We start from the raw sequence: 26,357 nt of genomic DNA on the forward strand, positions 1-26,357 counted from the left end.
GATGGCATCATGTCTATATGGAATATAATGTACTTCATAAAACCAGGTGCAGAAATCTGTACAATTGATTAAAATTATTCAGAATTAGCTCATGAACCGTGAATAGTTCTCTAGGTCTCTATATAGCTGTCCTCTTTGGAGTATCTGGTCATTTAAAAATTTTCACTCAAATTTTGGTTACACTGATGTGTAAGACATTGTTGAGATGTAGCTTGTTTTGAGAATAGCAGGTATACAGCAGAGAAGCAGAACTTGCTGCTTATGTCTGCTCAAAATTGCAGCCTTTGTCCTTACTATGTGTCCCAGAGGCCACAAGTCTTTCTTGTGCTGTAGGATATCACATGGATTTTCATATTACTTCTATTTGGAATTGCCTTCTTAAGCATAGAGCGTTGCCTGCATTAGTACAGAGGCAGTCCTTCACCTCCATAGTCTGGTTTCTTCCAGTGATTACCTCTAAGTAAAGAGCCTTCTGCCTTGGCAAAGGTCTCTTTGGACAAAAATTGTGAAGTGTCAAGAGTGGTATTGTCTGTTCCAGTTAAAAGTCTTAATTCTGGCAGGAGCTGCCTTGGCGCAAATAAAATGCGAAGTATTTTCTACTGTGTGTGCAGTTACGTGATGTAAGAATGCAGTGTCACATCGACAAAGATTATGGTCTTGTGTAGCAGTTCAGCCCCCTCTGCCCAATATCCACATACCAGTGATCTGAGGCATCTTGTTTGGGTATCACCTACTCAGTTGAGTGCTCCTGGATTACGCTGGCCCTTAGACAAAGGAGAGTGTGGTAGGTAGGCATGTTTGGGCTTGACGAGGAGTTTTAACCCCTCAGGTGCAATAACCCTTTTATTAGAGAGTCTACTGAGATAAACGGACCTAACTTTACATAATGTGGAACAAACAATTTTGAGCTGATGTGTTTTTCTGTCTTTCAAGAGAGTGCCTGAACCACCAGGCTGGCTTGGTGGAGTGGCTCACTGGCTGTCACGGCAAAGAGCTGGCCTGGCGTGGAGGCTCATCCCTAGGACAGGGTTAGCGTCTGAGCATGCTGAGTGCCTGAAGGCTCTTGTGCTACCTGGGAGTCCTTGCTGTTTCCTAGAAGTTGGCTTGGGTAGTTTCTTGGTTTGTACTGTGACTGGTGAGGACCACGTTCTCATACACGCAGTGCCCTCCTTGCGCTGGGAAGGTGGTATCTCTACCTTAGCTACGCTGTATTAGGAGTAATTATTTCTGCAGTGCATCATGGTATATGTGTGCATATGTGATGCCATATAAATGGAGCAAATGCTTTGATGTTGAGTGTTATGAGTCCATGTGCATAAACAAAACTCGTAGAGGAGGAAAATCTTCTGAGGACGACACAGGTAACTGCTTTCAGTGGGTTGGTCACAGATCCTAGATGGGGTTTCGGCATGAACGTTGGTATTGTTACACCTCTAAAGGACAAGAGACTGCAATGTCAGCAGTTTCTATCCCCAAGGGATGTTTTTCCCCAGCCGTTTTCTCAGCGCAGGATAGACCTTGGCAGTGATCTTCACTGGCTGTGGGGTACTCTTGTGATCCTCACCCTGCCTGCTGTCCTGGAAGAAACCCAAAATTTCTTCCAGTGCTTGAATTGATGACAGATCGTGGCATTTGGGAGTGAGATGAGATGTGATATCTGGCAGATGATTCAGGCCTTTTCGTTCTTTTTCCTTTCCTTTCCTATTCTATTTCATGTTTCCTTTTCTGCATGCAACAGTTCCTGAGCTTAAGTTGTGAGCTCATGTGTGTCTGTGGACTGTGTTGAAGGGGTCTGTGAAGTGATCAGAGAAAGGAAACTTGCTGGAAGGTCTAAATCCGCTGTAGTGTGCCTATACCTTGAATGGGAAATGGTTAGACACCCGCAAATCATTAAAAAGGAGTGAATACCACTACTACAGAGAGTGAGACAACACTCCTCTCCCTGGTATTTGAACTATTTATTTCTAGTGGTTAAACCTGGTGTCGCTTGCTTGCATTTATTTTCTGAACTTGAACCGAAGCATGTATGTGTGCCTAGCAAAAAGGGGATGCATCAACGAGGGTGCAGTTTTATAGCAGAACTGGGAATGGTCAAACCATTGCAAGGGCTGTTTGTAGGCCACATAAGTTCACCCCACACTGCGCTAGACCTTTTTGTGGTGATTGTGTGACTCCCCTGCGTCTTCCCTAAGCACTGACAATTCAAGGAGCCTTTAAAAATGCAGGTAAGGAAAGGAAAAAGTTGAAGCAATAATGAGTTTCTTTTCCTCAGTGTTTTAAACCAAAACATATGCTTCCTACTCCTGTTGCTGGGATTTCACCAAAACCCCTTCAGCAACACATTGTTGAACAGAGTGACTTTTCATCTGTCCTAACAGGAAGGAATCCTAATCAAATGCAGCCCAGTAGCATGCTTTAGAACAGTCCTTACATTTTTAACAAAACTTTGAAAGCATATTTACTCTATAAACAAAAATGTTCCTTTATGTAAAAAAAAAATAAATTCCCAGTACACTACAGTTGCTTTACCTTCAGGCTAATAAAAAGTTGCTGCCAATTTCGATACACTCCAAAGTCTGCTTCAGCTTTTTTTGCTCTTTGCTGAAATATTTTGTTTGAAGTGCTTTGATCTGACAAGGAAAAGCCCTATGGGCTTAACTCTTTCTGGTTGTCCCTGCTGCCATCAGTCCTGGTGATGTGGTGTGATCGAGGCTGGGATGACTCAGCTGAGTTGTAATTCACAAATGAGAAAAAACAGGCTGGACATGATTTGTCAATAGTTGTAGATGCAAAGGCTGGAAAGAAAAATTATTAGAGAACTGAATGGCTTTGGAGGCCGACAGATCTCGATTTCCAATGTGTTTGCACAAGTTACTGTGCATCTCTGAACACGGGGGTTCTGGAAAGTCCTGCAAGAACTAGAAGTGAAGGTTCTTCCACTCCTGAAGTGGGGCATTGCTCAATAGCCCACATAGCACTTTTTTACCCTTCTGCACATCCCCTTCCCTCGTTCAGGTCAAGGTCGGAGTAGAAATTCTGTGGCAAAAACCTCTCGGAGACTAACGTGACTAGAAGCCAAAGGAGCAGCTGAGGGATAAACCAAGGGCAGCAAGGAGATGAAACGTCCCTGCAGAAGGTAGGGACCTGCATGTGGAGGCCACAATTGAGGGCACACCTGTATGCAGGTGTGGGTAGGAGGCTCTCGCAGGTCAGTGCCGAGTTCCCTGGCACGTGGCTGCTTTGAGCAGGGCGCAGAGCTCTGGTGTCCACCCTGCCACTCAAAAAAAGAACGCTCAGGCTTTCTGCTCTGCACTACGATTCGTTTTGTCTTTTGCTTTTCTCCCCAGCATCATCCTTTGCTTCAGGCTGAGTCACCCACCCCAGCAGGGGTTTGCAGCACTGGCAGTTCTTCTCCTGGGCACCTTTAAGCACAAGCCCCATTTCGGTGCTGAGGTCCCCGAGCAGCAACTTTATGGTTTGTGGCTGGAGCTGGAGACGCCATGCCCAGCGTGCAGGCAAGTGTGCAGTCACCACTGGTGGTGAGGTGCAAGCCTCGTGTAGTGTGTGACATTTGGCAGTCCTATAATGCAAGGCCACCGTGTCCTGTAGGGATTAGCAGCTAAAATCTATCAGAGCTCATCTCCAAATTGAGCTACCCTGGCTATGAGTGCCTTGGAGACTGGACCACAGCAGTGAGTAACCATTAACATGGCAGAAGACTGTTTTGTGTGACCTGATGCTTTGTCTTCAAGAAAGCTTACAGCATCAGCAACATACTTCTTTTAATACTATATTTTTTCCCCCTTGTTTTTCTGTTAATAAAGATAATGGATGCGTTTGCACATGCATAAGACACATGTTCCTGTGTGCATAATCTGAACATCCAAGAGTGGCTACGCCCCATTTTCTGATCAGTACTTACAACCTTGAGTCTCAACGACTTTCAATAAATTTTATTAGAGTCAGTGGGACTGACGTTCATTGGATATGGAAGTTAGGGACTGTTGGTTGTTTAATTCAACTTCTAATTCAAACAGTACATTATAGTCAGGTATGTGTATTAACTCCAGAGAATCAGCACAAAGCAAATACACATAGAAGCAAATATGACAATAATGCGGTCATGGAGTCCGCCTGCTTGTGTTAACAGCAAAGCTCGAGCTCTCGATCGAAAAGCTTTGTACACTTGCTCACTTGTCTGAGATTGATCAGATTTACATCTATAAGCAGGATATAGTATTTCTGCATGTTGCCCATAGGGATAAAAAGAAGAATTTAATAGTCTCATCTGGAATGGAAATGTTGATTTTGGAGTGTCAGACCTGGTCATATATATTTATAAATATAAAATCATATATATATATAAACACAACGAACAAAAAATCCCCAACCATTAGTAGGAGACCTAAACTGCTTTCTAACACGAAGTAAGGAGACCCTCACTCTGTATTGTATCTTGCTGTCATCCATTGGCTTAAACTTTACTTGTAAATGGGAAGAGAACAATACCGCTTGTGGCCCTCACCTGTCTTGACCACCGTGGGAGGACAAGGGGACAGCCTTAACCCTGTGCAATGGCCAGGGAGCAGTACATGCTGGCACTTTTGAGTTTTCTATGCCATGTGTTAAAATAGAAAAAAAGAGTACAGTGCAAGCAAGTAGCTGTTGCTGTTAATCCTTTCTGAAGTGACTACTGGGGGAAGGCAGTTACGAAACACAGTATTCAATATGAAAAACACCAATTAAAACATCCATTTCAGCATTCCATCTGTGCAGGTTTTTACGCATGTAGCCTGATTTAACTGCCTTTACAGCTGTGTTGCAACCCACCAGGGTTTTGTGCTTTTAAATAAGAACTGTGTTACTATATTTTCTCATCAGCATGTTGTCAAGATGGCAGCATCCAATATAAAATCTAGGTAGTTTTCTGCAGTGCTGGGTGTCTTGGATTTCTCCATTGACTTTTCCCCTTTATAATTGCAGTATTTCACATTGCAGTGCTTCCTTTGCTTTCTAATATTCTAAAGCCCAAGAAAGGTAGGATGAGACACCCCAGCTATTTTAAATTAAAAGCAATATTGATCTGATTTTTTTCCTATTTCCTGGTCTGTGGAAGATTGATATTATTATCTATGTACCATTTAGATTTACCTGAAATAATAATTCATCATCATATCTAAGGCCAACAGTATTCAGCAAATAAACCAGCCATTAGAAAGTGAAGGCTTCTTATCTTCAAGGAAATAATTGTAATAATTAGTCACTGTCTTAAGATTTGCATGTACTGTGTTTCCGGAATACTTTACCAAGAAATTCTGTTTTGTAAAAAGGGCAGAACTGTGCCAGGCAACTTCTAGTAAGAACAATAAAAATAAACCAGCGCTTCTCAGTTTTCCTGAAATTTCTTGAGAGTTTCTTTAGAGAGAAGAGTAGTGTCTAGCTGCTTGTTTTAATACAAAGACATAGGAACTCTTGTCATTATGTCATAAGACTGAGTTTTCAGCCTTTTCCCACTCTTGCCACTGCCTTCATTAAAAAACAAAAAAGCTCTCCAAAAACCAAAACCAACCAAACAACCCTCCCCCAGCCAAATTAGGACAAAAGACCTCAGGGATCCCTCTGCTCAGTGTAAAGTCAGCTATATAAAATTTCAAATTTCTTATCAAAAATAGTCATATCAAATCAGGCTCTGTCCCTTCTCTACTCTCCGTGGTACAGCCAGGAGGAAGTTTCAGCCACTCTGGGTTTTTTGTTTGGTTTTGTAACCCAGCACAGGTACGATCTACAGTAAAAAGAAATAAAAAGAGAAAAATCCACCTGACTCTTTCACCTTTGTAGCTATAGAGAGTCCTCTGCATAAAAGGTTAATGGCTTAAAGTGCTCGTTGGTCAGATGCAGCAGCTTGGGCAACAGTTGGGTATAGCAGCTCCATTTGGACGTGTCAGGTATTAGCATGGAAAAGCTGCAGCTGCATTTTTGCTTCCTGTTAATAAGCAATGGGTATATTTAGGAAGGCACTGAAAACAGGTTGAAAAAATCAATAAGCAAGAGGTTTTTTCACCCTATCTGCTTTTTTTTATGCTTGCTGGGAAGCTGAACAGCGTTATCTAGATAGAATAGGGGAAATCCATGCATGAATTAATAACAACTACCGTAATCCCTAGGAGGTTCCCAGTTCACTTATTGCCCTGTGGTCCACGTGGGGCTTTGCCAGTACCACATAGGCAATGCCCTGCCTCTCTCCTTGCCTGCCTTGTGCCACCATGCCCTGGCACCCGTCTTTCCCCATGCTGGTACAGAGCTGGAGAGGTTGGGGGACCCAGTCTGTGGCCAGGCCTCTTGCTGCATCCCCTTCTGGGAACACCCAGCACAGTGAGAGCTGCTCTCCTCACCTGCTGGGTGTGGGAAGGAGGCTCCTGTGCCTGCTGAGGGATGCAGGAGTGCGTGAGCCATCAGAGCCCTATTTCCCACTCTCCCTCTGGCTTCATGTGTGTTCTCTTCTGGTCGATCCCCCTTCGTGCGTGCTGCTTGTGCTGTGGCACAGCGCCCAATGCTCCTGCTCCAGTCTGGGTTCTGACACCTTGTGTCATGCTGAGAGAAGTGACAGGTGTCAGGCTCTCCCTGCAGATGTCACGGGCATGATATGTCTTGCTGAGCAAGGTATGCAGTTGCACTGAACAGTTCAGTAACGAGAAACAGAGAAGTCGCTCTCCTGGTAGGGCTCTCCAGGAGGTACAGTAGCCTCCCCATTCCCACACTCATCCTTCATCGCTTGGTGAGAGATGCCACCTCTTTCTTCTGTTGGCATAGTCAGGCCTGCGTACCTTGTGTGCATCTTGGCTCTTTCTGTGATTGCCATCAAGAACCCAGTTGATCTTACTTGCCTGAGGACAATTAACATGTGCAAAGCCTACTGGTGTTAGCCTATTTTAAAAAAAATTGTATTTTTTAATAAAATAACCTATTTTTTAAATATAGGTGACATCAAAGTTGCAAGAGATGAAGAAAGGGTCAGGAAATTGTGCTCCCTGGTAAGCAATGAACAGCATTGCAAGCGTGGCTGCTGCTTTATTTCTGAGCAGGAGACATTAGGGCTGAGAAGGTATTTCACCACTCGGATGTTCAATCCTTTCCGCTGCCCCGGGGAGCGGGGTGGTGGCGGGAGGGCTACCTGCTGCCCTTGCTGATCAGCTCCCCTTCATAACAGCAGGAGCGAGCCTGGCAAAGGCAAACACACTGAGACATGCCGACAAGTTGAGGGAGCTGGCTGCGGCTGGCTGTCATGAGCACACAGAGAGAAAGAAGTGGTGTGACTGTGTTTTTAGCTTGCTTTTGCCATCTTTTCCTGCTCCTGAGCTGTGGGCAGATAGTGTCACTGAGGCTGGGAGCTGATCCCGCCCTTGCCACCTCTAAGCCGTGGAGGACTTCTGCAGACACAGCTGCCATGAAAGCCAACCCGCGCTCAGGTTTTACTGGCAGTGCTGCTCCTGAACTGGTCCACCCAGTTCACAGCACTGTGCCATCTAAAGCTGCACAGCCACGACCCACACCCAGCTTACTGTGGGCGGGCTCCCTGTTGGGACAGAGCAAGCTCCTATCTGCCTGCAGCTTATCACGTAGACTCAGCCCAGTCTGCTCTGCCTGAATGAGGTCCCTCAGGGCCTCAAACCAAAGGGAGTTTAGTCCTAGCAAGCACTGACCGCTTGTTTTTAGCCCTGGCAGGAGGAAAGCCAGCTCCTCTCCGAAGAGACACAGCCGTGCTGCCCCTGCAGTGGGTGGTACATTAAAAAGCTTTTACTCAGCCAGGAGGTGGTGAAGTGTGTGTGTGACCCTGCCATGACATTTCTGCCCTGCTCCCCAGGCAGTAGTAGTCACTGATTTCCAGCTCACATGCCTGTCATTAGTCAAGTACACCCCCATTTATAGGAAAAGTCTTTCCCGGGGAGGGTAAAGGCAGCCTGTTTTTTGCCCCAGTGTGCTTTGCTTTATCCCTGTGAGGTTAATGGGCTCTTTGCACTTAGCTGAGCTGAGCACAGTGTTCCCAACTCAGCTCATCCACTTACAATAAAATTATGTAATTCAGGAGGAAAGCATATCTAAATTATCCTGATTTAAAAGCATCAGATAAGCTGAACATGCAGGAGTAACATGAGGCCCAGCAAATTCTAGGGGAGGAAGGGAAAGTCTTTCTGGATCCGAGCTTTCAGCCAAGCTCCTCTGAGAAGCAAACAGATCACCTCTGTACAGAGCTATCTGGCAGGCTTCTGTCCAGGTGTAAAGGAACTGCATCAGCTCCTGCCTGCGCTGCCATGGGTTGGATTGGTGCAATCAACAAATCTGTTTTGAACTACAGCAGAAGAAATATGCTGTGACCATCACTGCCACTAGCCAAGCAAGAAACTTCAGCTGAAAAAATGCAAATGGGTTTGCACTGGCAACTTCATTTTGGAGAAATGTAATTACTGTTTTATGTATTGGGTTCTGCATCTCTGTGAATTTCCCAGCTTGTCTCTCCGATCTCTTGGTGACCAAAGCTGGCACCAGCACTGTGTTCACAGAGGTTAATGAGTAGGACCTGCATGAGGAATGAGGGTGGGAGGAGGAGTCTGCTGTCCCTGCAGAACATTCAGCATCACCAGAGTGCTTGCTCATCCTAGGGCATGTATTGCACCATTTGAATTCATTTATGTCCCATTTTGGGTTATGCGGTCAACTTCTTGAGGTAGAAACCATGCTTCTCTTAACATTTTCAGACTGCCCAGCAATTTGGGGCTACGATGATATGAAGTCTTCTTCCAGCAGAAAGTACTGTGGGGTTAGAAGTGAAAGAGAATTTATGACATCTGCTCTAACTTCCCCTAGGAACGGGAGACAGCTTTTTCCATTTTATGCTTACAGGTGTCTGTTTCCTGGTGGAACATGGTTGTCCCTGGAGAAAGCTGGATGAATCTTAAACTGAGAGGCTTCCAGTGAAGTGTTACTGTTTTACGTACCCATGTGGATAACCACTGTAGAAGTGTCCTTATTAGAGCTAGAACGAAGCAGCAGTGTTTAGATTTGATAGATACAGTCTAAGATTTGAGGTCAGGGTTGCAATTGAGCCAAACCCGTTTGGGATGATTCGCGTCAGAGACCGTCATTAGGATCTATGACTACAGAATTGTAAAATTGCCAACTGGTTAATCTCAACTTGATCTAGAGGAAGAAAATACTGGAAAAAATTCATGGTAGTCTCAGTGTTGAGAGGGTAAGCGTTGGTTCCATCTTTAACTGTTGTGGTTTTAGTGGCCATGCAGCTTGCTTGTCTTTCTGGGGAGCTGCGCCTGTGGGACCACTCAGAGCTGGAGCCTATGGGTGGCTGATGCATTTTACTTACGGAATCATATTCCTGGCAGAGACATTTGAAGTGATCAGGAGCTTTTACAGACATATAATAGTTACAAAAGTTCTTTATTGCCAGCACCATGTAATCACTGAGAATAGTGGCTATTATCCTCCTCACCCTGCTAACTCCTTAAGGATCAGAAAATGTAAAAGTTCTACCTAATTTTCTTCTCTGATCTTCCCTTGGCAGTTCTTTAACACAACGGTTGTGCAGTTGGGAGTGAGGAGACTGATGTGGGTGTCATTCAAGGGATTTAAATGTGTTTTCCAAAAGGATAATGAAACGGCCTGCTTGGTGCAGCACGCTTCCAAAGATGGAAAGTCCTTTCAAATGATTAGTTCCCTTCACCTGTAAAAAGACAGACATCATTAATATTCTTCTAGGACATTTTGAACAGTAAGTACCAGCACGAAAAGAAATGTCAAGCTCCTATATGTTTCCTTGTTATTATGCTGCTTTTATGTACATGAGAATACATTTAGATGGGCTAAAAAGGGGTTCTTAATGAAGTAGAGTAGATAATAATATAATTCTGAAAAAATGAGAAACTGGAGAAGATAAAAGGTTTCAGATTTGGACAACATGGGAAATGGATGGAGCTGATGCAAACTAATGAAACCGTATTTGGGCAGAAGAGGGTATAATCATGTCTGATGTAAATACTACAGCCATCCTGTAGCATAAAACGGTACGCCTGTTAGGGCTGCGCATCTGCTATTCTTGCATGCACTGAAGGCTTGATTGGAATTTTGTCTAATGAGGCCAGTATGCAAATTTGTATGCAAATCTAACTGCTGAACCTACTTTGTTAAATGCTGTATTGCAACTTGAAAAACATGCCAACAGCATGAAGGCATTTAACTCTTGCATCCAGGTGACCAGTGCTTCTTATTTTCTGTGTTGGTTACTTGGCAGTAGTGTCTGGCACTTTGTTCCTCAGTTTTATTCTTTACATGCAAAGCCCAGGTAAGGGGTGCCAATCTCCTATCTCCCCCTGGCTTTGCAATGCCAGCTCTTACCTCCACTGCCTGGAGGTGTATGTTGCATGGACCCCATGCAACAGGAGGTCCTCAGCAGGGACTCCACTGCCCTTCCTGAGCCTGGTCTTAGCAGCACTGGCAGAGCAGACATGTGCAGCCTCAAACCTGGAACTCCTTCTCACTCTCGGAAGGGTGGGGGTGAAGCTGGGGCCATGAGATGGGGATTTTGAGGGTGCCAGCTTTGCTCTTCCTTTTGCTACAGCTGCGTCCCTGCTGCAGGGGCTAACCCTGCCCTGGCAGCTGCCAGCTTCCATATGTGTTAGTGTTGACAGCAAGGTCACAGCCATGCTGCCATCCCTAGCAGTATCATGCCTTGGTCATTGCCATGTCTACCACCTAAAAAAAGGTGAGCTGTGCAACTGTGGTGCCTTAAGGGGGCTGGCCATACTGGGAGTGCAGATTGGAGCATGAGCTCCCTTTCTTGCAGACCAAAATGCTCCTGCTGTGCACTGAGGGAAAGGGTAAAAGGGTTTGGCTGCAGATCACCCTCTAGTGCCTACTGTGATGCCTCCTCCTCCTCTGGGCAAGGAAGAAACAAGGAGCCCCACAGCATTGAGCATCTGTGGCTATGCTGCCAGTCACCTGGCAGTAAAAATACAGCAACAGTTGGGATAGTAGAGTAAGGGCAGCATGTGCACATATACCCAGGGCTAATCCAGGCACTTTTATCTGCTCTTGATTATCTGGCTTGTTTACAGAGAAGCTGATTTTCCAGGCAACTAGTTGGAGCACCTGCCTGCCGCTTCAGGAAGACTGCACTGTGTAAATGCACATTCTGAGAGCGAATTCTGATATAACTTACAGTCATGAAACTAACTTTTTACTGAGCTCTAAAGAAGACAGGGCTCAAAAAAAGAAACTTAAAAAAAACAGGCAAACCCTATCTGGCAAACAGGCTTTGATTTTGACCCCACTGTACGGAGAGCAAATCCTCCCACGTAGTGCAGCGCAAGATTCACCGATTTTTTGAAAGAATGTCCCAGGGGTTGTTATCCTCTTTTACAGTCTGCAAACACCATTCTTACTCTGCAAACTTTGAGTTCCTCTTGTAAGTCACGCCACCGAGTCCCCCTCCGTGTGCAATGTGTCTTTCAAGAAGATTATTGTCTCCCTAGTTAAATTTTAATAACTGGGATGAGAAAAGACCTTTGTCCTAGAGATAAATTTAAAGGTGTTATAAGGTTATTACACTGGAAATACTGGATTTAATCTCAGCTTTGAAAAAAGTAAACCTCCTGAGTTAGCCTGTATACTTGATGTTTGAAAGAAAGAGCTCTACCATACTAATAGGTGCAAACTTTTTATATTAATCAGCTTGTAACCCTTTCAGTTTACTTTTATGTATTTTCATGCAAAAGTAGCATGTTGAGCCTCAATTCTGTACAACACCTAAACGAAGCTATATAAATGCCTATAATTCAGTGCAGTTCACAGCTGTGGGTGGCACTATCTATGTGTTCATAATTTTCCCCTTAGTCAAAACAGTTACATAAATACATAAATAAAATAAGGTGTATGCATAGGAATGAATTTTTTCTGCTTTTTAAATGTACTTGCCAGCAGATGAAGCAGGATGACCTGTCATAGCCTAGTCTCATAAAGGTGCTTAGCACTGTGCAGAGATCAGGCAGCAGCTGATGCTTTCTGCCTGGGTGGAAATGGCAATGTGAAGCACAGGTCAATGAATAAATCACCATACAGGATGAAGAAATGAAACAGCTGGTAGGATAAAATGAAACACTATAAATAAAGGGGAGATTCCTGTACTTGTTGTCCACTGAAGTCCTGCAAACCAGGATCTCCCTGTATGCAGGCTGCCTTCCAGATGGAGATGAAACTCGCCACCCTTCTCTGGCAGAGCGTGGGCAGCCTCCGGAGGCTCTGGATGATGTAGCCTTGGCTCACCTTCCCTAAAATGAGTGGCGTGTCCTCTACAAGCAAAGGAGCTAGGACGAGTCACTGCAGCTGGAGATCTGCCCTTGGCAACACACACAGTAGCCAGCATGACGAGGAGGATCAAAGTCTTGAGTGAGGGGAAAAAAAAAACCCCAGCCTGGAAGAAATGAATTTGTCATTTATGACACACACATTGCCCCGGTGAACTTTCTGAAGGACACAGTGTTTTAGACTTGTTATCCTGTAACCTTTAGGAACATATTATTCAGCTCTTCCCCAAGATAAGCAGCTATCTCCCTGCAGCCAAACCCCGCCAGCCAGCCCCGGCGGCACCATGCAAGTCCCAGTGCCCCGGACAGCACTGGGAAGCAGTGGGGTGGAGGCACTAAAACTCCTGGTGCGAGTGGGGTTGGGACCCACCGGTGCCCGTCCCAGGCTCTTCCCCACTTTCTGGGGTGCACTGGCCTCCTCTCGGGTGCGAGGCACTTACCTGCTGCCCACCCAGCTCCCCTGGCCTGACCCCGTCCTCTGCCCTCCGCCATCTTCTACAGGGCCCCAGGGCAGCAGAGGGGGGATCCCAGCCACGGCCTTGGCGTCGCCTGTGGTTCAAAATCGAATTAGGCAGGTTGTTTCAAAGCAGGGCAAGGAAACGTGACGGAAAACCTTTCTAATAGGGACGTTGTGGGTTGGTTTGTTTCAAGGATTTCACCTAAAATTAATAACATTTTTTGAAAGGGAGACAGTAGCTCGAAAATGATGCAATGCGTAAGCATTGCTCTGAACGTTCATTTAATTTAGCTGAGGATTTTTTAGTAAAGGAAATGAAATTTCAAGCTTTCAAGTTGGTGCAGAAATTTGGAGGGGGAGGGGAAGGGAGGAATTTGCTCATCAAACTGGAAAATCTCTTATTCCTGTAACTTTCATTCTCGAAGCTGTGAGGCTGTCAGAGGCTTTTCCCCACCGCTCCCCTCCTTCCCTTCACTGATGAACCTGGGGGCTGCGGGGGCAGACGTGGCTGAGGGGGGCAGCCTGGGGTCGGCAGCCAAGAAACTCCGATGGCAGCCTGGAGCCGCTCTGCTCCCTCTTTCCCCACCGCTTCTGAGCCACCCTGTGTGGCGTGGGCACCGGCTCTGCCTCACCATCTGCTTTCCAGAGCCACAGGCCTACTTGTAGGCTACGTTTATAGTTAAACTACAAGAGGGGATTTCAGGCCCCGGGGCCATTATATGTGGCCCTAGATGTGAAGGCCTGACAAGGCGGCTTTGGTGTGACAGAAAGCCTGGCTGATCCCCAGGCACTGACTCCAGCGGTATGCAAACATGGCCACTATGTTTTCAGCACGTTGATTTGAAAAGCAGACCAAGCGCTGCAGGGCCAGATGGAAAAGTACATGAAAAAAAACTATCCAGCCCAAAAAAGAAGCTCCCCCTGAAAAAGCAACCTCAACCAGCTTCCCTGATACGAAGCTGGAAGGAGCAGAATGGCCTCAGAGCCAACGTGCCGTTTGTGTGGCCTTCTCTTTGCCAGTCATTTGCATTTACGTTGAAGCCCTTGCAACGCTGGCCGCCGAGGATGGTCGTGGCTGGGAACAAGAGCCACGGTGCTCAGAGCCCAACGTGTCCATTGCCAGCCGTCCTTTGGGGGGGACATTTTCACCTCTCGGGTATGGGGAGCAGGGGTGGTCAGGCAGCAGACGAGCAGCTGGAGACACCATGCCAGGAGCAAGCTGTGCATACCCAAACACTAAAACTATCTGGGAAACCCTGAAAAACCCCCCATAATACCTGAGGCTGACAAATTATAAGGGGATGCTATGTCCCCATACCATGTGGTTGCCTGGCTGCCTGTCCCTCTGACTCGGCATGTTCTCCTGTCTTAGACCAGGCCAGGGACAGGTCTGGATCTGCCTTTCCACTGAGATGCATGCGTATCTAATGACTTATAGCTTAATTGTCCGTACACAAGCCCATTAGTTATGGGTGCTTTAGAGCATCCTGTGTTATGGGGTGGCTGCAAAGGCTGGCAGCTGTCTGGTAGCATGAGTGCTGTGGGACAAGCTGGCTTCCAGGGGTTAAGCAGGGGAGCTATTAACTGGGCATGCTAGAAGGCATGGCTTGAGCACACAGATTTGAGGAGGATTTATCTGCTTTTGTGTTGATTTTCTTGTTGTGTTTTTCAGCCTGGAGCACGTCCCAGCTGTCCTGAGCCCAGAACACCATAAGCGGGCTGAGAGCAAGCTCTTTTTGTCTAGAAAGAAATAGAGCTGCTCCAAGTCCCTGTCACCTTGGAGCTTCCTTTAGGGCAGAGGATCTGCCAGATCTGTCAGCCAGGCAATAAGTGTGCTTCCACGCAGTTTGGAAAATAGAGATTTTTTTCCTTAGAGACATTATAGCAAACGTTGGCTGTGACAGGACTAGTTTACACTTTCCAAACCCTCCTGGTTCTAAGTTTATCTTGCAACAGAGCCAAGAGTGGTATTACAAAAATGTCTACAGATAGCCATTTTGTGTGTGTGCATGTGCCTGAGTACACCTGTAATTCCTGATTACATGCCAAAATAGTCAGAAAGCTCTTTTTGTGTGTGTGAGATGATTTGAGAAGTATGACTTCTCACTAACAATGAGCCAGATCTACTACAACATGATTATGAAGAAAGAAATGTTTGACTTGGTTACAGCTTCTTCATTTATGAGGACATCTAATAAGTTTTTTGGCCAGAAGTTTCTGTGAAGTTGTATTTTCTGAAAATGGTAACTGTTGGTTCTTGCAGTGAGGAGCATTTTACACATGCTGAATACCACAAAGTGCTTTACAGAGGTGGGTCCCTCTGAAAGGAGAGGGAAACCCTGGCTTGATGACTCACTCTAGAGGGTATTTGAAGCCAGCGGCAGATCTGGGTTTATTATTAAGACTTACTGGTTTCTTGCGCTATCATAGCACCCACACAGAGACCAGGACTCCAGTGCACCAGTTTTTCAGAGTACAAACTTTACCTCTGCTTAGGCAGTCCCCTGGAGAGCTGAGAGAAAGGAGAGATCACCTGCTGCACTGCCATGTTGCCTAGAAAAGCAGCATCCAAGCTGTTTCAAACACACTTCAGAAAGTCTTTGCTTCACTTTGCTGGCGCTGAACAACCTCAATCGCAAGGGTGCTACGTGGCAGAGGGTCGTGCGTACAGAAAGGCGATCCATGAGGGCAGGACCTGCCTGGTGTCCTCTGGACCACAGCCTGGAGCTGGGATGTGCCTGATTCCAGAGCAACCTCTTGGAAAGCAATTTTTTTGCATTAAGAGTCAGAGCAGCAGCTGGATGGCCCTACAACAGGCTGTCCTTTCATATACATCCTTCCTGCAGGCTGGGACTGAGTGCACCTTGTCACTAACAGGCATGTTGCTGTGTTTTATACCCTGCCTTGCCACAGGGAAATTAAGGAGATGATAGTGTGGGAAAGAGGTAAATGTGGGGAGATTTTGCATTAGTAGGGTGGATGATGTGCCTCACTATGTCTGCTCTTTTCACAGAAACCTTCACAACAAAACAGAACAATATGACAGGAGAATAAAAGAAGAGTGTATGCTCTTAATACCACAAACCAGGCACAAGGGTAAGACTTGTTCTTCAGATGTTTCCAGAGACAAGGGGCAGTTTGCAGTAAAAGCCTACTGTTTAAACAGGAAAATTGAATACTGCTTGACAGTGCTTCTCCTGATGGGCTCATACTCCACACCAGCACTCTGCTTCACTGCCATATGGAGCAGATGCTGTTATTATTGCTGCTCAGAGGCAGCACTGAGATTAACAATTTCCATGTACAGATACTTCTTTGGCATTACATAACCCATGTGTTTAACACACACTAAATTTTCATTGCAAATTGGCTGCTGTGGGGGTATTCATATTTTTAAAAAGCTGTTTCCTTCCCAAGGCATGCAGTTATACTATAGCCTTAGTTTGATCTGATTATGAAAGCCATACTAAAAGGTGAAGTGAATATGGGGCTGTGGGATCTCATCTTTTTAAAAAAAATGCAAAGTAAAATCCCAGGGCTCATCATTAGTTTTCCAAGCTAAACAGTGTGGAATAGTTATAAACTTTGATCACAAGTACAGGAGTAGCAATGTAAGGCTGGGATGCATGTGGCACTGTCATGATGCTGAAAAGACGCATGCAGCAGATCGTATAAAGTTCTTTGTAAGGCACCTACCATAACCTGAAACAACACTGAGATATAATATTCACTCTTATTCATTGGATTAGGAAGGGAAAAGATTAAATCACACTTGAGACATCTGTCTGGCTGCCTCAGAAAACTTCATTTTCATGCTAAGTGTACTTTTAAAATGTCACCCTGAAAATGTGTGACATTTTAATGGGCTGATTGCCAAGATTCTCAAATCTGTTAATTTGCATATGAATCACAGCATCAAATATTATGGAAAAAGTATAAGAAACTAGAATTATGAGAGAATGCCTTGCATTCCTCTTGGTTAAGCATATGTTGGGAGGATTGTCTTTTAGAAATTTAATATTAGAAAGGCAAATGAGATTAAAAAATGCTGTGGTATTCCCATTTATACCAATAGCCGGTTGTGACTGCATGAGTTCTTTTTTACAGCTGTCTGTGAATAGCAGCCTGGATGTTGCCTGTTCTTTCAATAAGCTGCACAGCACATTACAGCATCATGACAGCCACTAGTGCAGCCCTGAGGAAGGGCTGCATTCCCGTCTCCACATCTCTGCTGCAGCTCCAATAAAGTCAGCGGGGTTTCACCAATATCTTCTGATCATGTCTCTCCAGTAAATGGTTTTCAGGTTGCTTTTTAAAATGATGGAGCCAAAACAAGCACCAAGGGCCATCAATTCTCAAACTCCCATGTACTTCAATTAGAGAAAGCTAAGGAGCCTGCACTGTGCAATTAGCTACTGTATGCCAGGGTCCATGACTAAGCTTGTGGGAGTTAAGCACATGTATAAATACTTGTTGGATTAGGGTTTATGGTTAGAGAAAATCCTTCCAACTGAAAAAAACCTTCCTATCAGGATCTAACTCTTAAACAGTTTTAGTGGGAGGAGGGTGGAGTCAAGTTCCTACAGCAGGTTTTCTCATCTAATGTAACTAGCTCAATGCAGGACTTGGCATATCCTAAGCGATTGTTTGTAGCTCCTGCACAGCACATCTGCTTTGGGAGCTGATTTGTGACAGAAATCCACTTGAATGGAGATGGTAAATTTGATTTCCTTGTGAAAAAGAAGTGAAGAATTCCACAGCAGAACAATCTGGGTCACAATGTACTTTGGATTACAAGATTTAGTACAGAAAAAAAGGCCCAAACCACATAATTGAGATCCAACTTTCAAAGCATCAAAAGTTTGAGGTTAATCAAAACTAGGGTTTAGTTCATCCATTCATGAAAATGTCTGTGTAGCTTGGAGCTGACCCTGTGCTTTGATCTTCCCTTCTCCCTTGGGGTCCCCCAGGACTGTTCAAATCCAGGGATCAGACCTTTTCCCAGTTTGCAGCAGAAAACCAAAACCCACACAGACAAAAAGCTGTTTAAAGGAGAAGGCAGCTTCGGCACAAAGAGGCACAAACAGAGAGAACTAGTTGTGGGTCTGTTCTGGGTCTCTGGAAATGTGCAAGCAGGAGCAGGGTAGAGGGATGAATGTTTCAAGGTAATATTGATCTCCCCGAGAGACTGGAGAGCAGCTGAAGCAATAAGAGTTTTGTGCAAAAGAAAGAGACCAAACATGGGAAATGGCACTGGGGGAGAAACAAGAATTAAGCTCAGAGTTAATGTGCAGAAACAACAGGAGAATAAATCTGAATTTCCAGAGCAAGAGGCAGGGCTTGTTGTTCAGCAGCGAGCTTGGTACTAGACACCTGACAGAGAGGCTGAGCTTGCTAAGGGGTTTCCTGTGTCACGGGGGGAAAGATTGACCCCCACCTGCTCATCTCTTTTTGAAAAACAAGCTAAGACAATGCATGTGGCTTTGGACTTTGCAGAGGCATAGCATGAGTGTTACCCTTATTGCTAACACACCTAGCAAAGTCGATGGGGCAGCCTTGGGAATGGAGCCGAGGAGGACTGGAGCAACATGCATGATGCTCCGCTGGCTGCATGCCTAAGGCTGCCAGTGGAGGCGGGGGTAGAGATGTCAGCAAGGCAGGGTGCATACAAATCACTGGTCTCAGCAGCCATGCCATGATGGGAACTGATCCTGTCCGCTGAAACCCCCAGGGAGGGTGACCTTTCCCCAGTGGGAGAAACCAGGAGCAGCTGAGCCACGTGGCCATGGGCTCACATCTCGTGGGCATGAGGAAGAGAGATATCTTCCAGCCTCCCCTTTGGTGAGGCAGTGCACGGGAGTCGATCACGGTATTGCCTGCTGTCTGTTTGCATGACTGCAACTTCGGGCAAAGCTTGGCTCACGACTTTTACAAAAAGTCATCAATGGAAGTGAAGCTCTTTCAGCATCGCGCTTATAACACAAAAAATGTTTCCATAGCTTCTCCTCTTAAGGAGAACTGACCCTCCCCCCTCCTTTACAGCCCCTTACCTTGTATTCATTATGAAAGCATTTGACTTTAGGAACAGAGATAGTTCTCATGTGAACGCATACACAAAAGAAAACAAGTACAACACCCATTTCTGTAGAAGAATATATTATTTAGCAGATCAGTTTAAAAGTAAAAAAAAAATCTGTACATCTTTGAAGGTTTTTCTTGTTGTTGCTTTTTGCATCCATGAGCATAAAAATATGCTTGCACAGTGGTTTCAGCTTTGTGCTCCCTTCTTTGCTTGTGCTGAAGCTTTCCGTGATGTCTAGCTGTACCATGCCACAAAGCAAACCTGCAAACTCACTAAGGTTTCTTCTGATTTCTTCTAGTGTAGAAAAAGAAAAACCCTGCATCCACTATGCTGGGCTTCAGAATGTACTGTGAACACTATAAAATTCAGAGAATAATACAGAGAAATGTGTCATTAGGGCCTAGTAGGCAAACAAAAATATATGCCAGAACCCCTGTCAGAATATAAGTATCTGTTAAGCTATGCTGTCATTAGCATACTGCTGTACACATATATATAGTATCTTGACTAAACTTTTTCTTTTGCTTTTGGATGCCAGTGGATCATTTTCCAGAAAAAGCTCCTTAGCTAAACTCCGCTTTGTCTCTACAGACTGCGGTCAGTGTGGTCACCAAAAAGGCAAATCTGCTGAAGATTTGAGCCATGCTGCAACCTGTGCAATGTCCGCAGAGGAAGTCCTGCTGGGGCGGCTGCGGTGGGCATGCCGGAGTGAGGGGAGCTCTTGGTGCCCAGCGGCCGCAGCGCCTGTGCAAGCGGGCTGCAGGCTGTAGACAAGGCATCCAGACAGGCAGGCAGGGCATCCATGCCTGCCACCTCTCCGTGTACACGGTCCTCTCAGTTGGATTTTGACATGGCCACCACATCTGTTTGGCAAATACAGCATTTCTCAAAACCAGAATAACCTTAGGGCTTATGTTTTGCTCAAAGACTTTTTCGTCTCACTTTTCGGTATTGCTGGTAGTCAAACTTTCACTTTTCTTTTTCTGCAACTGAAATGAAGAGCAAAGCAGGATTAATACCCGGCTCACACAGTGCTGCTTTCCACTGCTGCTGTGAGTCAAATGCTCATCTCTCCACAAGGCATGTGCAACATTTCTTGGGAAATAATAGGCAGCAGCCTGGTATATCACAGGCACTGTTTCATCCAAACAGCTCTGGATGTATGTCCTGAGTAAACAAAACTTAGTCTTTCTTATCGTCTGCCGTGCTAGGCTCTCAGATTATTAACTGACTCCTCTTGTTTCAGGATAATTCTGAATTCAGGCTGCTCCTAAGACCTCTTGTGCCAATACACCGTAATTAAAGCTCCATCAGTTTGTCTAAAACTTCTGTTTTGACAGCTTCTGTAAACCAGAAGTTAAATCTCGGCTCAACTTGAAAGATGAATAGGACTCAGAAAGTTTGGCAGTCATATTTGTGTTCTTCTTCCCTCCTTTGAGAAATGTTCCTCTCTGAACTGAAGAATGCCTAAAAGACTTTCTTCTCCTTTGTAACTTAGTGCCCTCAAAGCATATGCTCTTTGATTAACCGGCCTTAGTATTTGTGCTGCTGAGGGGCTTTTCCTCCAAAGCACTTGGGAGGAGGTGGTTGCTACACCAGAAAGCTACTATTCCACTCATCCAAGCAAGGATGATCAAGTGAATGAACCTTCATTTCCCACATATCAAACAATATAAGCAGAACTAGTGCTCCAGGGCACTTCCCAATTTATTTTAATGACAGAGTGACTGATATATCCTATCTACATGATAAATTTGTTCGTGTCAGAAAAACCCTACACTGTGATGCCATTTAGGTGGGTTTTGTCATCTGCCTCGGCATGGAAAAGAAGCCCTGGAAGAAGTGTGCAAGGAAGGCGTGCAGGCCCAATGTCACAGGCTGCAGGGTGCTGCGGAAGCCGGGCCAGCATGTTGGCTGCTACACTGCAGGCACAGGGCCCTTGCTCCCAGGGCCTGGCCTCGGTCTCTGCCCCGCCAGGCTCCTGAGGCAATTCAGACATGGTCAGAGACAGCAAAAGCGGTTACATGTATATCCTACTTCCCCTAAGCCTTGCATGTCAAAATGAGAGACACTGTAAATGGAGGTCCTTACTCAGCCTGGGCCAGAAGATGGCTTCATTGATTGTGTGTTTAATCCTACTGCGTGCTGTGTATGAAAGAGTAATTCCTCATAAATTTTCAAGCACATCCTTGATGATAGACACTTGAGTGGAAGTTTCTTCCCAGAAAATAAACTTATGCATTGGTGGTGCAGTGCCTTGAACTGCCCAACCCCAGGACATTTTGCTGCAATCTAGCCATCTAGCCTACGCTAACTCCTTCCCGTGGGAAGGCAGCTCCCTTCAGGAAAAGGTGTTTGCTAACGCACTCCCCTCAGGGACTTACTTATCTCTGGGTTTTGTGTTGAGGTCCCTCTCCTGCAAGCAGCTCCCTCCCCACGGCTGTACTTGTGTGGTGCCTGGTGGACTCTGCAAGGGCATGCTCTTGTGCAGACTTACTGCTTGTGGTTACATGCCTCTCTCCAGCCAGGTATAATGATTGTGTTTCTTGTGATGATGGTTATGCCATAAGCATTCCTACTGTTTTGGAATTAAGCTGCTATTAAATGATAATGTTTGACTTATTCAATCATAATGTTTGCTTTATCAAAGAGATATTTAGAGCTTACTTCTTTCATAGCATCATCTATCTGTTTTAATTCCTCATAGTGGTCCCTGGATTCCCAAAGGGGCTGGAGCATCACCTCCTCCACTTCTGGGAATAGCTAGGTGAAAACAACAGAGAGAATATCAACATTTCCTTTTGTATTCATTAACTTGTACATGCTAGAAATGGGGTGAAAGGCAGGGTGTGAATTGTACATCCTCATTTCCCAGGCTAACTAAATGCCTGTCGGAGCAAACGCTGAAGCTCTGCATGCCCCCACTTCTGCTTCTGGCCTTGGGTGACTTACCTTTGTTACTGTTTCAAACATGGGGATGAGAACGAACTTCAGGAAGCCGATCTGTGCCGTCGGCTTGGTCACTTTATCACGGTCCATGAACGGTGCCACTGGAAGCCCCTCAGATTTTTCTCGGTCGCTCTGGAACAAATTCAGAGTTAACAAATATTAATCCTGGCTAGAAGTCTGTGAGAAGAGTAATGTACCAAGCAGATCGCTAGCTAAAGAGCAGTAGCCTTCAGATACAGATCTCAGTACTGTCTGAAGATAGCACAGAATAGCAATATGCTTCCCTCGGGCCAATGTATCCTGCTTTGTTCAGAGCAAGCATCTGAATAAAGTGAACTCTGTTCAGTTACCTGTGCATAGCACTGGCATGAAAGCGTTCACCTCCAGGCTTACAGGGCAACGAGGCCACCTAATTCCCTTTGCAAACCCATGGGACTTGTGAGGTAAAATATTTCAGAGCATTCAGAAAGGTGGTAATGGCTCTTGCTGCTCTGGAAGAGAAGGAATAGGTCTTTGATTTCCTCATCATTCTCCAGAGGGTGATTATTTTCAGGTATTCAACCAGAAATTACATCTCCTTCTTTACTAATGATTAAAACTCGTTCTGGCTAGCCAGGTCAATGGAGAATAGTTCCATTGACTGCAAAGACCTACTTGACCACATAACTCACTGTTTCCATGTGGGTTCATGTGCAAGGAGGTCACAGACTGTGTGTGCAAAAAAGATATCCTGTAGCAGACTTTCTCTCTCAATTATTGGGTCTTTCAGCACATAGTACCTTTGCTGGATGGCCAAAACAGTAAGGCTCACAGATGATACTGTAATTTTGAATAAAAAGCTGGAGACACAGCGAGCTAGAAGTGTTTCTGACACATCATCTGAGATGTCTGTCTCTTGTGAGAAGCCCTCCTTGGCATGCACCCTATCAAAGTATAGACAAAACACACAAAAAAGCTCTGGCATCTCCTCCTTGGAGCACTGCAGCTGTGTGTAGGTTAAGATCGCGCTGCTGCAGCACGTACACACTGCTCAGGAGCCTGTGTGCCAGAGGCAGCTGAAGGCTGCTCTTCCAGGGATCCTTTTTTAAGCGATCAGAAACTGTGTTTAGCTGGGAATCCAGTGAGGAGCAATGGTTTGTGGAGCTTAAAGTCTGACTGTGCACACCTCAGCAAGTCTTCTGTTTTCTCTTTAGGGGAATGTTCACATGCAGTGAAAATTATCTAAACTAGTTCCCATGTGATATTTGATATAATTTACTTGACAACTTTCTCTTGCCAGTAGTCTTGCCCTTTTGGCCCCCAAAGCATTTACACATCAAACGAACTTGCAAGGCAGCCACTTTACAGAGAACAAGCTTCAGTCTGCTAGCATTAGGATTTCTAGGTTGCTATTGTCTTTCATCTGCAAATTGCAGTCAATTGCATTCACCTGCTTTCTGAACAGCTTCTCTTGCTGATATCCTTCTCTGACTTTCTGTAAAAGAATCCTTTCCATCCTAGAGCTAGACTGGGCTGTCAGACAGCAGAGCACCTGTAGCTGAGGTAGGATTCAGGAAGAGCAGCAATTTGTGCAATTGCATCTCTCCCTCATTCTTACCTGCATAAAATATTCCTCTAGTAAGCAATCTACCCAGGGCTCTGCTACTTCCATCGGGCGGACTTCGTTGGAGATGTCACAGCATTTTATCAGTACCATCTTCAGCTGAAAGAGGACAATACTTTAACACTGCTGTCTTAATGCCAGTCCTTTTTCCCCTATCCAGAACCTGTGTCTTTACAATGCAGTGGGAGGCAATGTTTTCAAACAGAAAAGACAGGTTTAGGATTAAATGATCTGGATTCTTTTCCACTCTCCCAGTTACTCTGTCTAAATCCCTTATCCCCCTTCTGCCTTGGTTTCCCTGTCTGTAGCGCTGGGATGTGTCACAGTGGGATGTGCGCTTATCTGCTGCATGAAGAGATTCAGCCACAAATGACCATGAAGTTGTTTGTGGAGCACTCAGAGGCAGCTGGGGAAAGAATTCCCTGGATGTCAAAGATGACTGGATTAGGAAGTAGAGGATACTAGAGTTTGTACTCCTGTGGATACTTTTTGCCCCACAGTAAGGGACAATAAGAGTTTGTGACCCGACCCACTAAATACATTTTTTTCCTGATGGGACTCCAAGATTTTTAAAGCTGGAATAATCTATTTTATATAGAGCACTTCCAAATTGTAATTCTTTCTGGTGGGGCAGAGGACGTAAGAAGGATTCTTTTCTGATAATGTATATTGAATCTTGGTTTTTAAACAAACAAATGGTAATCTGCAAGCTTTCACACTATGCACAGAAAAATAATAATCCACAAAACCTCCTTACACAGGTCATGTGTTCTTCATTTGAGTAATCAAAATTTTCCATTTTTTCCTTGAAAGAGTCCAGTATTTCTGCATGTCTCGCCATGTCTGTAGCCAGGATTAACGTAATTATCCCCTAGCAAAGAAAATATGTTCACATATTAACTTGACATTCTTTACAAAATCTTCTATTGCAGAGCAAAGTAGAGTCTTTCTTACACACAAAAAACCTCAGATGCATTACATATTGTTAATACTGAAAGGGGAAGCTTCTGACTTGAAACTGCCAAGCAAACTGGAAGAGGGTTATAAAGAGTTCAAGGTATATGAAGATCATGGTTAGATTGATCTGTAACACTGGTGTGATATTCCAGAGGCGCTGAGGTTTTTCCTTTCTGATTGACTAATTGTGGAAAAACAAACTATACAACAGGATGTTAAAAGCCGCACTCTGCCAAGATCCACTTTTGGCTCCTTGGAAAGCACTATAGGTTTTGCTGCTGACTCTTAGTGGCCCTAGGAAGAGACAAAGATCAGTAGATGTGGATGTCCTCAGTGCTTCTCCTCCTTGGATTAAGGTCTTTGAAATACCCAGATGCAGCCAATGTGTTAGGAGTTCTGTATCCTCCTGCTAGGCAGAGTTTATGATGGGAAAACATGTGGTTAATTTAAAGTTGTGGGTTTTCATACAGATCTATCCATTTTGGGTCCATGCCTGCTTCCCATGTACTGGCAGAATCAGTAACTCCAACCAGACCGGTATCTGAGCCCTTGTATTGGTCTGCTTTTTCATTTGGTGTTTAAGGAATGTGCAATGTGGAAACTAAGACCAAATTTTGGCCCTTAGTGCTCTGATGGGAATTGTAGCATTGTTCACTGTCTCAGAGATAACTGTGGTGACTCCCAGTCCACCAGAGCCTCTTCCAACAGTACAAATGCTCTGCTGTTGTAAATCTTTTCCTATTTTGAAGCCCCTCTTAAAATTAATACAATGTTTTCTTAAAGCATAAACTTCTGCCATGAGAGCTTAATCCTTTCCCAGTCAGAGCTAATTGGCTTCTTCAATAATATAAATATCTATCCCCAAAATGTCATAGGCTTTAATAGTCAGGATGTACTCATTATTTCTCAGCAAGACATTCCAGGGAGTGCTGCTGTGGAAATTTTCCAAGAATCCCTCTTGGATCCTTCCAGTGTGAGGGGCTTTCTCAGTCATACCCACTAGGGAGAATGATTCACTTGCATTGTACAGCAGGGAAGTCTGTGTGTGCTTACATCTTCAGGAACAGTTTGTACGACACAGATGGGACCAGCATTCATACCTGTCTTATCTGTTTGAATTGGTCCTGGTCGACATTGGAGAAAATGTTGTATTCTGGCTGGGAAATGATCTGGAAAGCCACAGCACAGTGGTGGTTCTCCAGTGGGGAGATGTCATTGTAGCGTACTGCAAGCTCAGTTCGTGCGTTTATCTGATAGCTGATGGGAAGAAAAACAATGAGAACTCCTGCAGACACACACCAGCTGCTCTAAACCATGCTGCTTACTTTTATTTACATTCTTTTCAATACTTATTCAATTAGCTGCAGTTTGGTTTTTGATTGTTAATGCTAAATCAGATTTTTAGAGAAGATACATATTACTTTAATATCATCTCAGGCACTATTCTGCTATAGGGTTTTTTTTAAATTTTACCAAGTCTCTGCAGCTTAAAGTGACATAGAACAATCACAGAAGTAACTGTCTGGGCTTCATTCAACCCCCACTAATGTCAATGGGGAGATTCTCACTGATCTGAGTCAGAATTGGGTTCTGCCCTTATTTAATGAATGGCCCCAAATAAATTAGATTCTCTCTCTCTTTTTCACCCACACATACATGCACACAAAAGTGTCCATGGGTCAACAATTCTAATTTCTTCACATGATAATAAATAGAATAATATGCACTTCATGATTTATAATTATGAAATAATGTGTAAGTTAAATCACCCTTTGCATTTTAGTGTAATTAGTCCATTTCAGTAAATGGAGCTATAATCATTTATGCCCTCTCTCTCAGCTGTGAAACATTTTACCTTGTTTTCTCAGGAGTGGGGGAAAATGTTGGAATAAAAAGCTGAAAAAACATTTTCCTTACATAGCCAAGGACAGCTGGCAA

The 26,357-nt window shown here is 44.7% G+C and overlaps 1 protein-coding gene across 3 annotated transcripts in view; it reads right to left on the bottom strand.

The window, feature by feature from the left end:
* Positions 1-19,848: 19,848 nt before the first annotated feature.
* The window catches only part of PDE9A (phosphodiesterase 9A), a 49,407-nt gene continuing 42,898 nt past the window's right edge, over positions 19,849-26,357 (bottom strand). For all 3 annotated transcript variants that reach the window (XM_010580282.1, XM_010580284.1, XM_010580283.1), the window contains 6 exons: positions 25,520-25,676; positions 24,220-24,333; positions 23,457-23,561; positions 21,863-21,991; positions 21,578-21,673; positions 19,849-19,899 (listed from right to left, as the gene is read on the bottom strand). In XM_010580282.1, coding sequence (XP_010578584.1) covers positions 19,849-19,899; positions 21,578-21,673; positions 21,863-21,991; positions 23,457-23,561; positions 24,220-24,333; positions 25,520-25,676 — 652 coding nt within the window. The remainder of the gene's footprint in view (positions 19,900-21,577; positions 21,674-21,862; positions 21,992-23,456; positions 23,562-24,219; positions 24,334-25,519; positions 25,677-26,357) is intronic.

This window comes from Haliaeetus leucocephalus, unplaced genomic scaffold (genome assembly GCF_000737465.1).
Source record: "Haliaeetus leucocephalus isolate CR32 unplaced genomic scaffold, Haliaeetus_leucocephalus-4.0 Scaffold702, whole genome shotgun sequence".
Lineage (NCBI taxonomy): Eukaryota > Metazoa > Chordata > Aves > Accipitriformes > Accipitridae > Haliaeetus > Haliaeetus leucocephalus.